The 12,928-nt window shown below is 45.7% G+C and overlaps 1 protein-coding gene across 1 annotated transcript; it reads right to left on the bottom strand.

The window, feature by feature from the left end:
- Nucleotides 1-4,009: 4,009 nt before the first annotated feature.
- LOC123090905 (ATP-dependent DNA helicase DDM1) lies at nt 4,010-11,034 on the bottom strand. Its single transcript, XM_044512259.1, has 14 exons — nt 10,614-11,034; nt 10,027-10,425; nt 9,831-9,938; nt 8,941-9,287; nt 8,683-8,869; nt 8,415-8,590; nt 7,092-7,348; nt 6,888-6,992; nt 6,703-6,797; nt 6,467-6,586; nt 5,241-5,360; nt 4,889-4,987; nt 4,713-4,814; nt 4,010-4,600 (listed from the first exon to the last, which is right to left on the bottom strand). The coding sequence occupies exons 1-14, from the start codon at nt 10,995-10,997 to the stop codon at nt 4,379-4,381; spliced, it is 2,721 nt and encodes a 906-aa protein (XP_044368194.1). The 5' UTR covers nt 10,998-11,034; the 3' UTR covers nt 4,010-4,378.
- Nucleotides 11,035-12,928: the final 1,894 nt, after the last annotated feature.

Below are 12,928 nucleotides of genomic sequence, written 5' to 3'. Positions count from 1 at the left end.
CACACATACTAAATCTTGCTCCAACTAAGTCAGCACCGAACACACCTTATGAGATGTGGGCGGGAAAGAAACCGAGCTTGAATTACTTACGAGTGTGGGGTTGCCCTGCTGAAGCTAAAGTTTTCAATCCACAACTTAAGAAATTGGATCCAAAAACAGTTAGATGTTTCTTCGTTGGATACCCTCATAGGGGAAAGGGATATCATTTTTATTGTCCAAGTCACACCACCAAGTTTGTGGAGACTAGACAGGTGGTATTTTTTCAGGATAATGAGGTCACAAATTTAAGGGAGATTGATCTTGAGGAGAAGCGGGTTTGTGTGCCATCCCCGACTATCCAAGAGATTGTTTTTTCAATACGAAGAAATGTGACATCTGATGATCCTGAATCTCACAGTTCAGTCTCTCAGTTGAATGGTGATCCAGAAACTAATAATGAGAATCCAAACACAAATGAGGATCTCCAAGAAAATAATGAAAATGATGATGTTCCACCACCACCTCCGCCCATGGGTAGACCACGGCGTGAGAGGAAGAAAGCCATATCAGATGATTATATCACTTTTCTGATGGAGGACATGAATGATGTGGGAAAGGTGGAGGATCCAACCTCATATAAGGAAGCCATTAAAAGCGAAAATTCGTCCAAATGGTTGGTTACCATGGAAGACGAGTTGAAATCTATGGGCTTAAACGACGTATGGGACTTAGTAGAAGTTCCCGATGGAGCTAAGAAAGTAGGCTGCAAGTGGGTCTACAAAACCAAGTATGATTCCAAAGGGAATGTCGAACGGTTCAAGGCAAGGCTAGTGGCAAAAGGGTATACACAGAGAGAAGGCATTGATTATAAGCAAACCTTCCCTCCTGTGTCAACCAAGGATTCTTTCAGAATCATAATGGCATTAGTAGCCCATTGCGACCTAGAACTACACCAAATGGATGTTAAAACGACATTTCTAAATGGTGACTTAAAAGAAAACGTTTACATGGCTCAGCCAGAAGGCTTTGCTGTGGAAGGGTAGGAACATTTAGCATGTCGTCTAAAGAAATCAATTTATGGCTTGAAGCAAGCTTCAAGAGAGTGGTACCTCAAGTTTGATAAAATTATCAAAACTTTTGGTTTCATCGAAAATGTTGTGGACAACTGCATATACGTTAAGTTTAAAGGCAGTAGGTTCACATTTTTAGTCCTATACGTTGATGACATATTATTGGCATGTAGCGATAAGGATATGCTTCATGAGACCAAGAATTTTCTGTCATCCAGTTTTGATATGAAAGATCTTGGTGAAGCCTCATATGTCCTCGGCGTCGAGATTCATCGAGATAGGTCCAGAGGAACGTTAGGACTATCTCAAAAGGCATACTTTGAGAGAGTACTGAAAAAATTCAATATGCATAAGTGCTCACCCTCACCTACTCCTATAGTTAAGGGCGATAAGTTTGGGACATTTCAATGTCCGAGGAACCAATGTGAAACTGATCAGATGAAGTCGGTTCCTTATACTTCAGCTGTTGGAAGCATCATGTATGCTCAAGTGTGTACACGCCCAGACTTATGTTTTGTAACCGGGATGCTTGGCAGATACCAATCAAATTCAGGACCGGACCACTGGAAGGCCGCAAAGAAAGTCTTGCGTTATATGCAAGGAACTAAGGATTTCATGCTTACATATAAAAGAACTGATAACCTAGAAATTGTTGGTTATTCAGACTCTGATTTTGTCGGGTGTGTGGATAGTATGAGATCCACGTCAGGTTATATATTCACACTCGCGGGAGGAGTTATATCGTGGAAAAGCTCCAAACAAACGTTAACTGCTGGATCTACGATGCAAGCAGAATTTGTAGCATGTTATGAGGCCACCGGGCACGCTGTATGGCTAAAGAATTTTATTCCCGGACTTAAAGTGATTGACAACATATCTAAACCAATTTTATTGTATTGCGGTAATGAACCAGCAGTTTTCTATACGAGTAACAACAGGTCAAGTAATGCTGCCAGACACATTGACATAAAGTATCGTGTTGTGAAAGATAGAATCCAGGATCAAACAGTTGATGTTAAACATATAAGAACGAAGCATATGCTTGCGGATCCGCTAACAAAAGGCTTACCACCCAGTATTTTTCGTGAGCATGTTGTCGGCATGGGACTACTGGAAGCCTGATGATTCTGGAATAAGAGGACCATTAAAATAAACCACTTCCCAATTAGCAAAATGTTTTCCATTTCGAAATAGGTGGGTGTGCTATAAGTGTTGAGGTTCTATGGCGTTTCGAGCTGTTGTAACACCTCACTTTGGTACATCATTCCTATGTAGAATGGGCGAATGAAGTTAAGCCTAACGATCAAGGGGGGAATGTTGGTTTTGATCTGACGGCTTAAACAGGTAGTTAGATCTATTAGTTTAAGAAAAAAAGGGAAGATAACGTTAATGAAAAAGGCCCCACGCACCAACGTACGTGGGCTTTTTATCCCAACTAAGGCGCCCTAGTCGGGGCACCCAAACCAATTGATGGTTTAGGTCCCCTGTCGCCAGCGCTACATAAAAGGGGGAATGGGAGAGGGTTGGCAGCCTGCGCGATCACAATTCTCGTACGGTTTCACTCCCCTTCCGATATTCTCTCACCCCATCTGATCAGGAGGAGCGCTGCAGTGACTGGAAGACCTAGTCCAGCCGCCGCTACCGTCCCCGGGCAGTGCCGGTGGCGTCCTGAGGGCATCAGGACGTTGAGGAGGACTTCTACCTCGACTACATCACCCCTGCATCACGCCTGCATCGAGCAGGCGATCATGTCCACTGCCGTGACATGTAATGATACGCTAAACCCTTCTCTGTTCATGCTTTTAAGTGATCTAGATGCAATCTGTTCCTGCTAATGGCATCCCAGAAATGCATAATTATTCCAACAGCTCGACCTAGAATCAACGACGAATACATCATTGCCTTGGTGCAAAGCGGTATGATGCACGGTTGGGTGGAAGATCAACGGCTAAGCTCCGGAGAAGTATATACACTTGCAGAGTTCAGGATTAATAGACCATTTTTGGATAAAGATGTGATGAGTGAGGTGATGCAAGACGATTTGGTTTCTTCAGTTCCTTGCCACGAGTCACACCAGATCGCCTTTCACTATCATCATCAAGCACAATCTCAGCATTATTGTGCCTTACTAAAGCCCGGCAGTGCCACACGGACCCGAATCAAAGAAATCAGTTTTTCTGTTCTAAAGGCAGCAAATTAATATTATAAAATGCAGAGCTGTCGTGTCTTTTTTTGAAAAAAAATAGACGAGTCCTTTTTTCAGATGAGAGCTGCCTTGTCTTTTGTAAGGCACAAGGGAGCACCAAGCAACAGCACCTCGAGGTATTTTGGGCGATTGCTCTGCCAGAGGGACCCACTCCGTATCTCCTCGGTCCTTTACTTGCTACTGATGGTTCCCGTCAAAAAATACTACTGATGGTAGGGCCCAACATTCTTTAAGTAGGGCCCAGCATTTCTTAACAGTCAAGTGTTCGCCAACACTTTGCCTTTTTCTGCCGCGGACCACCAAGCACAACGCGCGGCTAAACGTAGAACTATATCCCGAAAATACAACAAGGAAGTGGTAATGTTATTGTGTTGGGTTCTCTGGGGGACACGGCAAAACAAACACTCACATCCACCCGTCTCCGCGACCGTCCGACCGATCAGCTTTTGATTGTGCGGCTCGCAACAACCTACCATACCATACATTCGTTTGCAACGTGTCTCTTCTTGCAAGGCATGGGCTTTGTTGCAAATCAACCAGGGTGAGACGCACATCAACCCTGTCAACTTGTTGCAAGACGAACGAGTGCAATACAGCCTCTGTTTCAAACCTCTTTATTGCAGACACACATAGATCCGAAGGTAAAAAACGCTTTGGACAAAGCTGAGCATGGCTCATGTTGCAAACCCCAAACACAACAGAAGCCATGTTGCAAACGGCTGGGCGGCTGAGGCCCCCAGAAGAAAACGCACCAGAAAGTAACACAGCATTGCATAGTGGAGTAACAGTCTCATTTCCAGACTACTTCAGCACAGACTACCAACATAACAGTCTTACATAGCTACTAGGTGCTTGGTTGCCTTGGATGAAGGCACGAGCTCGAGTTACATCACAACACAGCTCGCCAAAGGATCGATCAGCTCCTAATCTAGGGGGTGCAGTACACACTGCAACGCCCGGTCGCCCATAATTACTTTAGGGGGGATAGGATACCGTTGTCATGTCCACATCATGTTCACAAAAACATCGGCCTTAACACAGGCGACGAACAAAGCCGGAGAGCACCAGAATACCGAGGTGTCAGTCGTCGTTGCCAGGCCGGTCACTGGAGCGGGCGCGGGGCTCAGCTGGTGAGCGCCGAGAGCATGCCGCCGCCGGCAGCCACCACGACCTCCCAGCCAGGCCCTTTCAGGGGGAAGTGCGGGGCGGCATCGGCGGCCGCACGCGCGCCGGTGAGGTCGCTGCGGTCCATCACCTTCAGAAGGTCCTCGTCGCTGATGTCCGTCTGGATCATCCTGTCTTCTTCGGCCTGCTCGTCCCTCAGAAGCGCCAGTAGCTCCCCCTCCTGCATTTTCGACAAAACAAGAGTCATTTATGTATTTATTTTTCTTTTGCTGTTCGATCACTGAATGAACAGTTTCCACAAGTAGGAGGCCGGGCAGAAATGTTTATATTACATCTAAGGCGTTAGGCTTCGCGGCATCTTGCTGGAACTGTCCCTTCCCAATCACAACGTGTTCTAGCTTCAACTTTCCAAAAGCTTTCTTGATAATCCGTCCCTGCAACAATGAGAAGATGAATGTCGATGCTGAAAAATGTAGCCAAGCAAGTGTCCGAAGGCCATCGTCCATACCTCAACAGAACTGGATGTCGCCAGCCGATAAACATGAACTGGCTGTGTTTGACCAATACGGTGGCACCGATCCATGGCCTGCAAATCCATCTGAGGATTCTGCAGAACAAACCAAAAAAGTTCAGCTTATAACAGCAATGAAAGCTATCTGAAGGCAAGCATTATACCAAGGAGCACGGCTACAAAAAAAAGACTACAGAAGAGAAGAAATATTCAAACAAGGCATGCTAATGGACTACACTTCATAAAACCATAAGAACAATCATACAGATAGATAGACTACACTTCATCTGGACTACACTTCATCTGGACTACTAAAAACTACAAACTCTCCAGATAGATAGAAACTTACCCAGTCACTATCATACAGGATACAAGTATCAGCAGAAGTAAGGTTGATACCAAGCCCACCAGCACGTGTGCTGAGAATGAAGACATTCATACCACTGTTTAAGTCATTAAACGCTGCTATCTGCCAAAGAAAAAAGAAATCAAATATATAGTGAGATAGCAGCACCCTAGGAGAGCCATCAATTATCCAACAGAAAACAATAAGCATCTAACCAAAAGGGGAAAATCTAAGATGCATAGTGTGCACCATGGTCTTTCCATGCCGCACCATTCCAATGGGATTTTTTAGAGATTCCAATGGGATTTTTTAGAGAGAGCACATGCATGCATGCAAGAATTTCCCATCTAATGTGTCCAAAATGAAATGATTTATTTCATGAACCGTAAACCTGATTAGTGATCCGTTTTCACCGGCGAGTTTGTCTCGACGAGGGCTTCAAAACATGATAACATATTGTCATGTTTCGACAATATTATTTTGTCGCCTTTAGTTGCATATGTCAACATAGTTGTTCATGCTAATAGTGAACAGTTGCCACAATAATTATGCATAGTTATCAGATATCATGTTTGTATGTTTTTTGGACAGTGTATTGTGATGTAAGGGTAGAGAGTGAATTTCAAGTGAATAGGGAAAAAGTGGCATCATCCCCAGAAGTACCACGAAGCAAGTTTTCCTAGTGGTATATATAGCATTTTACAATTCAACAACCAAGTTAATTTAAACTGACAACTAAGTGGCTCATTATCAGGAAACTAAACGATAGTAATGTTGTACTGGCAAAAAAAAAGGTTGTCAAAATATGACATGGGATCAAGTTTTAAAACTGACAATTCAGGAACCAACCAGGCAAAATGGCAGTACCCGGGAACCAACTCAGGTGCATGTGTTGAATTAACATGATGTCATCAGGCTAGCTGCTAGATTACTCATGTGCAGAAACAGGAAATCAAGATGCGTGTTGTGTAGAACAATAATGCAAATGAGCATTGCGCCTTCAAGATCTAGATTGGCATTTGCACACATGGCACAAGTCAACCGAATAGGGATATCCATTCTATACGGACCAGGACAGTATTATTAGGAAAGTAAGTTGAAATAAAGATATGATTGGCTAGTTTCCATATAGTCAGCTACGTGTCTCACGTATGCAAAGGGTATTGTGATGTCTACTGTAATCATCCCATGAATCAATTTTATGTGATAAATTGGGCCTACAACATTACCTGGCTCCTCCTGACTTCCAAATTAACACTACCATCAATCCGGCAAACCTTCAGGCCTTTCTCAGACAAATAATAGTCAAGGATGTCCAAAATCTTTGTCCATTGCGAAAATATTAGGACCTACAAATATATCAATTGAACTATATTTCAGAGCTGAAAAATAAACATTGAACCATGTGCCACAAACATATCTATTGAACTGCATATGAAGACTATGGAACAAGATAACCACCAACCTTGTGATTTCGTTTTATTAGAGCATTCAGTAACCTGTCCAACAGCTGGAATTTGCCACACTGTTCCAGAAGCTTATCAACAGGTGGGTAGAGACCTGCAAACATAAGAAATAAATGACAATGTAGATAAAGGTATAAAACAATCAAATAGAGCACGCAAATAGGACATGTCCAATAAGACGCACTGTTTGAGTCAAAGGCAGAATGGAAAAGATCAGGGTGGCCACAATTTTTCCTCAGCTGAATGAGTAGATTATTTAGCTTTGTCTTGATGCCAGGCCTCCGCAAAACTACAATATAGCAGAAACATGTCACATTAGAATATTACTTAACTCTGCACAGATTGGACTATATAAGTATGCAGGAAGACATGCATGAGAGATGCATACCAATATCTGCGCTCTCATGCAAGTAGTCATCAAATGTCTGCTCAATCAAGTGACTCTGGATTTGCTTCTGATGTTCTGTCATGTTAGCATATATGATTATCTCTTTCTTTCGTGGAAGCATGTGTTCTACATCCTCCTTCATCCGCCTTAAAAGGAATGGGCGCAAAATGGAATGAAGCTTTGAGACAACAAGGACTCTTTTCTTCTCATCAGTTTCTTCCTCTAGTTCCTCATCAGCCTTCCCAGAAAAATCAAACCTGTAAAACAATTATACATAAAGTACTCAGGAAGAAAAATCACTATCTGTATAACAAGAACATCACATGTTTAGGGACTATCTGAATAGTTATAAATAACCTATCCATATTAATTTATCCATCGGTACACATCTGAGCAAACCGAACATATTAACTGACAACATAAAAATAGTACAAGATAAAACTTGACGAAAATTAATACACAAATTAATAGACATGGCATTTCAGTGTCAGGTACGCAACATAAACCAGGAAGACGATACATGTGTCTGCTATTGCAGATACTCATCAAATAAAGCTCCTTAGGATCTACACGGGCTTTGCTACATCTACGTAAAAATTCCTACGTAACTTACAAACAAGCTGACTTGGCCTGTTTTGGTTGGAAGAAAGAAAAGGCCCAGGCCCACCCCATGAAAATCAGGGGGGCGATGATTGGTTGGTTAAGAAAATAACGTAACATTACGTAAAAGGTTTCGTAGGTCTAGTATTATCGGATCTACACAGCCAAATTTTACAAGAAAGAACAACCGTATACAGAGCTGGATAACCAGAAATGGCTGCTCTGGAGCATGAGGACTATGGTAATCCCTAAAATTTTGGGAGTAATCCGTGAGGGCTGTAATTGTTCTGCCCGCAAGGCCACCATTGTGACCAGCCATTTGTAAATTCTTCTTAATAAATGGGCAGTGTCCCTGCCAGGTTACTACAATTTAGCGTATACTAAGAAACTGATATCTCGACTAATTAAATTTAACAGTTTCGTTTGCATTGGCTGAACCACTATATGTATTGGTACTTCCAAGAATCCTGACAAATGCCATTATGTGCAGTTAGATACATATATTTACTGACTACCAGTACAGCATTCAGGCAGTGAGAAAGCTAGACAGATGTTACATTTGGTTAATCCAGGTAACTTATATAATTACAACAATAAAACTATAAAAGGCAAAGAAAAGGCCATGAGACAGCAATCAGTTAATGGGAAACAAAAGTAATTCAAGGAGACAAAGACTAATGAACAAAACTGGCACATACAGAAATTGCAGGCAATGGATCATACCATGACTCAAATTCCTCATGGGATGAGAATATATCAGGCAAAATGAAGTTCAATAGAGACCACAGCTCAGCTAGATTATTCTGAAGAGGTGTTCCAGTCAAAAGAAGCTTGTTATCCATTGGGATGCGCCTCAACTCCCTCAGTAATTTGCACTTGGTATTTTTCAGCCGATGCCCCTGGAAAAAAGAATCCGGCCAACACATAAATACATGTGAAAGAGAGAATAATATACAAGGACAATAATTCAGATCATGTGCTATTCCATTACCTCATCCACAACAACATACTTCCACTTATAATTAGCAAGAAACTTTGCATCAAACATGGCCATCTCATATGAAGTGATTATTATTGGAAAATCAGGACCAACAATTTTAGGCATGTGTTTTCTCCTTAGCTCTGTCCGAGCCACTTTATCTCCATGATAAATCAGACCATTTATAGATGGAGCAAACCTGAAATCAAGTGTTCCACATAAGATAGCAAACAGACTAAGCACAGTGAATCACAACTCTGGATGCTTTACCTCGTTAGCTCGTTCAACCAGTTTGACAGGGTGGAAAGGGGAGCAATAACCATGTATGGGCCATGCAGACCATTCCCTTTAAGATGAGCAAGAAATGCAATTGTCTGGATTGTTTTACCAAGGCCCATTTGATCAGCCAGTATCCCATTAAGCCCATTTTGCCACAGTGATATTAGCCACTTAACACCCTTTATCTGGTAAGATTTCAACTTTCCCCCAGTCAACAATGGAACAAGGTTGGCTTGCTCTCTTTCCCACTTTTCTTCTTCCGTGAGAGTGTCATCATCAGCAGAGCGATCTTCGCGAGATCTTGAAAGCATGGCTGCCACTGCGGTTTTAGCCTTCTTCTGAACAACATTTCATTTTCAGTAGTCAGACACAACATAAGGTCTAATCGATGTATATAGATTGCTTTTCCTATATATTCTTCCAACTACCGATAGAGCAGGTTATCCATTCAGAATGATGTGCCATCTCCAGGAAAATATTAAAAATATTATTTCAACCGAGATCAACAAGTCCACGTCAAAGTAATTTAAACCTTAGAACATTATTCTAATGTGTAAACAGCTCTAGCTATGCTGCAAAAAATCTTGAATAGCCCTTTTAACTAAGATTCGTGAGCTTTCATTAAGAAGGATGCTTCTAATGGAAAAGGAAGTCAGCAAATTTTGATGAGTGGACATTATGAAACCAAGCTCCCCCATCTAGAATCATGCAAGCAGCAACACGTCTTTTTTTAAATCTTAAATCCATTGAACAGGTAATCCAGACTACACATCATACTGCAGTAAGCAAAAGTATATGACAAGCAAGACATCTGCATAATCTAGAAGACAACCGAAGTATCTATGAAGCAGAGGATAGTAATATATGAAGTCCGAACTCACGTCATTGTACTGTGGCTTGTTCGCCGCTTTCCTCTTCCTGCCACGTCCTTTCTTTTGCTCTTCCACGGGTTCCTCTTCATCTTTAACTTCAACAGCAGTCGGCTTAACCTACAGGCCACACCATCACAATTAGCAAAGAAGGGGAAATAACAAGCAAGAAACCTAAAATGGTCATCAGAGAGTGGTAGACGCGTACATCTGTGATCTGCTCCATCTTCTCAAGGAGAAATTCAGAATAGAGCTGTGTCTGTGTCAGCAGCTCATCCAGCTTGCTGAACTTTGCATTCGGGTCAAAGGCCTGCCTCGCGGCCTCCTCTCTCTTTCTGGCCTCCTCTTCTTCCTCTAGCTTAATCCGGGCCTGATACATCTCCTCTTCCTCCTTCGTCATCACCTCTGTGATTAAAGAGGTGTCGCCGTTCTTGGCCGCGAGGTCGATAGGCAGAGGAGAAGTCGCATCCAGCGGCTCAACCGATGTCTCGTCTTTGACGGAGTTCAGTAGCTCTTCTTCAGCTTTCAGCGCCTCCGCAATGGGGTGCGCCTCGCCGCCGTTGGCCTTGAGCTCGCCCGCTTTCCCATCCTTGGATCCGGACATTTTCTAGTTTTGCAGAAAATAATCAGATTCAGGATAAAGGATCGAGAACCTCAAGAAACAAGATGCACAAATCGCATCAAGAAACGAAAGGATATGGGGGGTTTTTTTCAATAGGAAAAAAGGGGGGGAAATAGGAAATGGAATGCACCTAGACATCTGTATTAAATCGGAAGGTTTTAATAGCGAATCACCTCTTCCTCCAGGACGGAGATGGGAGAATCTGCGTCGGCGGCGGCGGCGGCGGTGGTGTTGGCGGCGGCGGCTGCCTCCCTCTTCGCCCCATTCGCCACGGCGACCACCATCTCGGCCGCGGCGGCGACAGGCGCGGACGTCGCCGACTGTCGGTGGGGCAGAGGCGTCATGCAGCAGCCCCTGCTGCGGCGGAGTCGGCGGCGAGCGGCGGTGGTGGAGGAGAGGGGGAGTGGCGGCGGCGACGGAGGAGGAAGAGGGCTTTCGCAGGGTGCTGTGCGTGTTTTTACCGAGGGGGAGAAGGGTTGGGGTCCTCGCTCGCCGAGATACACGCACGGCGCACGGTGCCAGAACCGGCCACTGACTTTAGGGTCCACCACGATCATGGCCCCACATGTCGGTGAGGAATACTCCAGCAAGTCGCGGTGACTCGGGGAAGTTGGCAGGGAATGGGGGCACGGGCTGCTGAAACCCTGCAGAGTGGGGTGGTACGGCCAATTTTTCACATGCACCCGGTCCAGTGGACTCTACTCGCTGAGCGGTGGGCCGCGCTGTAGGTCTCGCGCTGGTCCACGGGGGAACTGGTCTGCACAGTTGGAAGGCGTGGGTCGTGGGGCCGATGGCGAGGGTTTCAGGCGGGAAACTGAGAGGGGGCAGCGAAACTCCAAGCCCCTGGTGGGGAGGGAGATTCACGGAACTGACACCGGTGGCAAGCCCCCCTCGGTTTGCCCGTCTCTGCCACGAGGGGCATCCCGGTAAATTCGCGCGTTGCGGGCGCCCGTTCGAAGTTTCAAAATACGGAGAGGTGCCTGGGGGTTTCTCCCTCTCGCTTGACCAGCGAGATCGCGGTCAGCGGGCAACTGACAGATGGGCCCGCGGGATGCGGGCCCCGCCTGCCGGACGGTAAATCTCGGTGGGACGCGCGTCGGTTCGGGAAAGTGGCCTGGGAAACGGGAGGCGTGGCGTGGGGAGGGGGCCCTGCTGCTGCCTCGATCCCTGCGGTTTGCAGAGTGAGGGGACGGCACGAGAGCACCATCCTTGCTTGGATGGACCCGGTCCGGTGGACCGCGTCTCGCTGTATAGTGGGTCTGGGTGTGGAGGTTGGGGTTGGTCCACGGTGGGACGGGTGTATGCGTGGTTGGGAGACGCGGGTGGTGCGGGCCTTGTGCCGCTGCTGCGGTAGCACGGCATTGGCTGGGCGTTCAAATTGTTTGATGAAATTTTGTTTGTTTCGGTGGCTGCGCCGGAGTTATTTTTTTGACCGTTGGAGGGGAGCTCGTCGGGGGCGCACCACCGAGGAAAGGGCTCAGAAAAGCCAGGATCTATGGCAGGTCGGCTCGTGGTCGCCACCGTGTGGTCTTGCGGTAAAAAACAGTCCGATGTACTGTGAGTGCTCTGCTAATCCATGCTCAGGGTTCAGCCATGGAGTCCCGTGCCATGCTCCTATCACGTGCGCGTCTTCTGTTTGTTTTTGAAACATCAAAACCTGGATCGTGGTAACGCACGAGTTGCTTTCGGGATTTTATCACGGTCGTTCATATCTTAACCCAAAGACCCACAAATTTTTCAGTTAAAAAAAAAAGAAAAAACGACACTTTTTTTGGGCCCCATAGCTAGGTAGCTGAAACGATATGGACTCCACGAGCGACCTAGCTTTGGGATTTCCCTTCCCATTGCTAGGGCATCTTTGGCATCGACCGGTAAATTTATTTTCGCATCTGCCCGTAGACAGGAGGATCAGTCCGCGGGCACGGACGTAGAAGGTCGCCATTCAGCACTATCATGTACTAGTTGAGTGCCCGTGCGTTGCCACGAGTTAAAAAATACTTTAACAAGAGAAAATAATGTTAATCCGCCCTTATTTACTAATAAATAAAAATCAGATGTGAATGTTAACAAAACGCCTCCCTAACTCCGATCCCCTCTACTATCAGGATTGATGATATTCTTGAATCATTTAAAAGCAACTTCAACGTGGCGACCCGAACGGATGCATGTTTTGTCTGTTTTTTATCCGGTTGGGTTGCCCGTCCGCCTGTTCGTGTTTGCTTTTTCTTCTGGATCAACCGGTGCGCCCAACGGGTCCGGATGCATTTTATGGCATGTTCACCCCGACATTCGGTCGAACACCTAGACTGCGAGCTCCCGCGGCACCGCCTCGCCCCGCAGCTCGCCCCGTCATGCCCTGTTGCTCGGCCGCGCCCTGCCCATAGCTCCCTCCCTGCCACGCCCTCCAGCTCGGCTGCGCCCCGCTCCCGCAGGTCCCGCCCCGCCCAGCAGCGCTCGCTCACCACACCTTGCTCGCGGCGCCCGCGTC

The sequence above is a fragment of the Triticum aestivum genome, chromosome 4B (genome assembly GCF_018294505.1).
Source record: "Triticum aestivum cultivar Chinese Spring chromosome 4B, IWGSC CS RefSeq v2.1, whole genome shotgun sequence".
NCBI classification, from domain to species: Eukaryota; Viridiplantae; Streptophyta; class Magnoliopsida; order Poales; family Poaceae; genus Triticum; species Triticum aestivum.
This window is presented reverse-complemented; position numbering and strand designations above follow the sequence as displayed.

Excerpts from the sequence above, each read along its gene's own strand:
- LOC123090905 (XM_044512259.1), bottom strand. The coding sequence starts at position 10,997 with ATGATCGTGGTGGACCCTAAAGTCAGTGGCCGGTTCTGGCACCGTGCG. Across the intron at positions 5,361-6,466 it reads TGGAAGTCAGGAGGAGCCAG|ATAGCAGCGTTTAATGACTT; the intron begins GTAATGTTGTAG and ends TTTCTTTGGCAG. Across the intron at positions 4,601-4,712 it reads CGAAGCCTAACGCCTTAGAT|GAGGGGGAGCTACTGGCGCT; the intron begins GTAATATAAACA and ends TCGAAAATGCAG.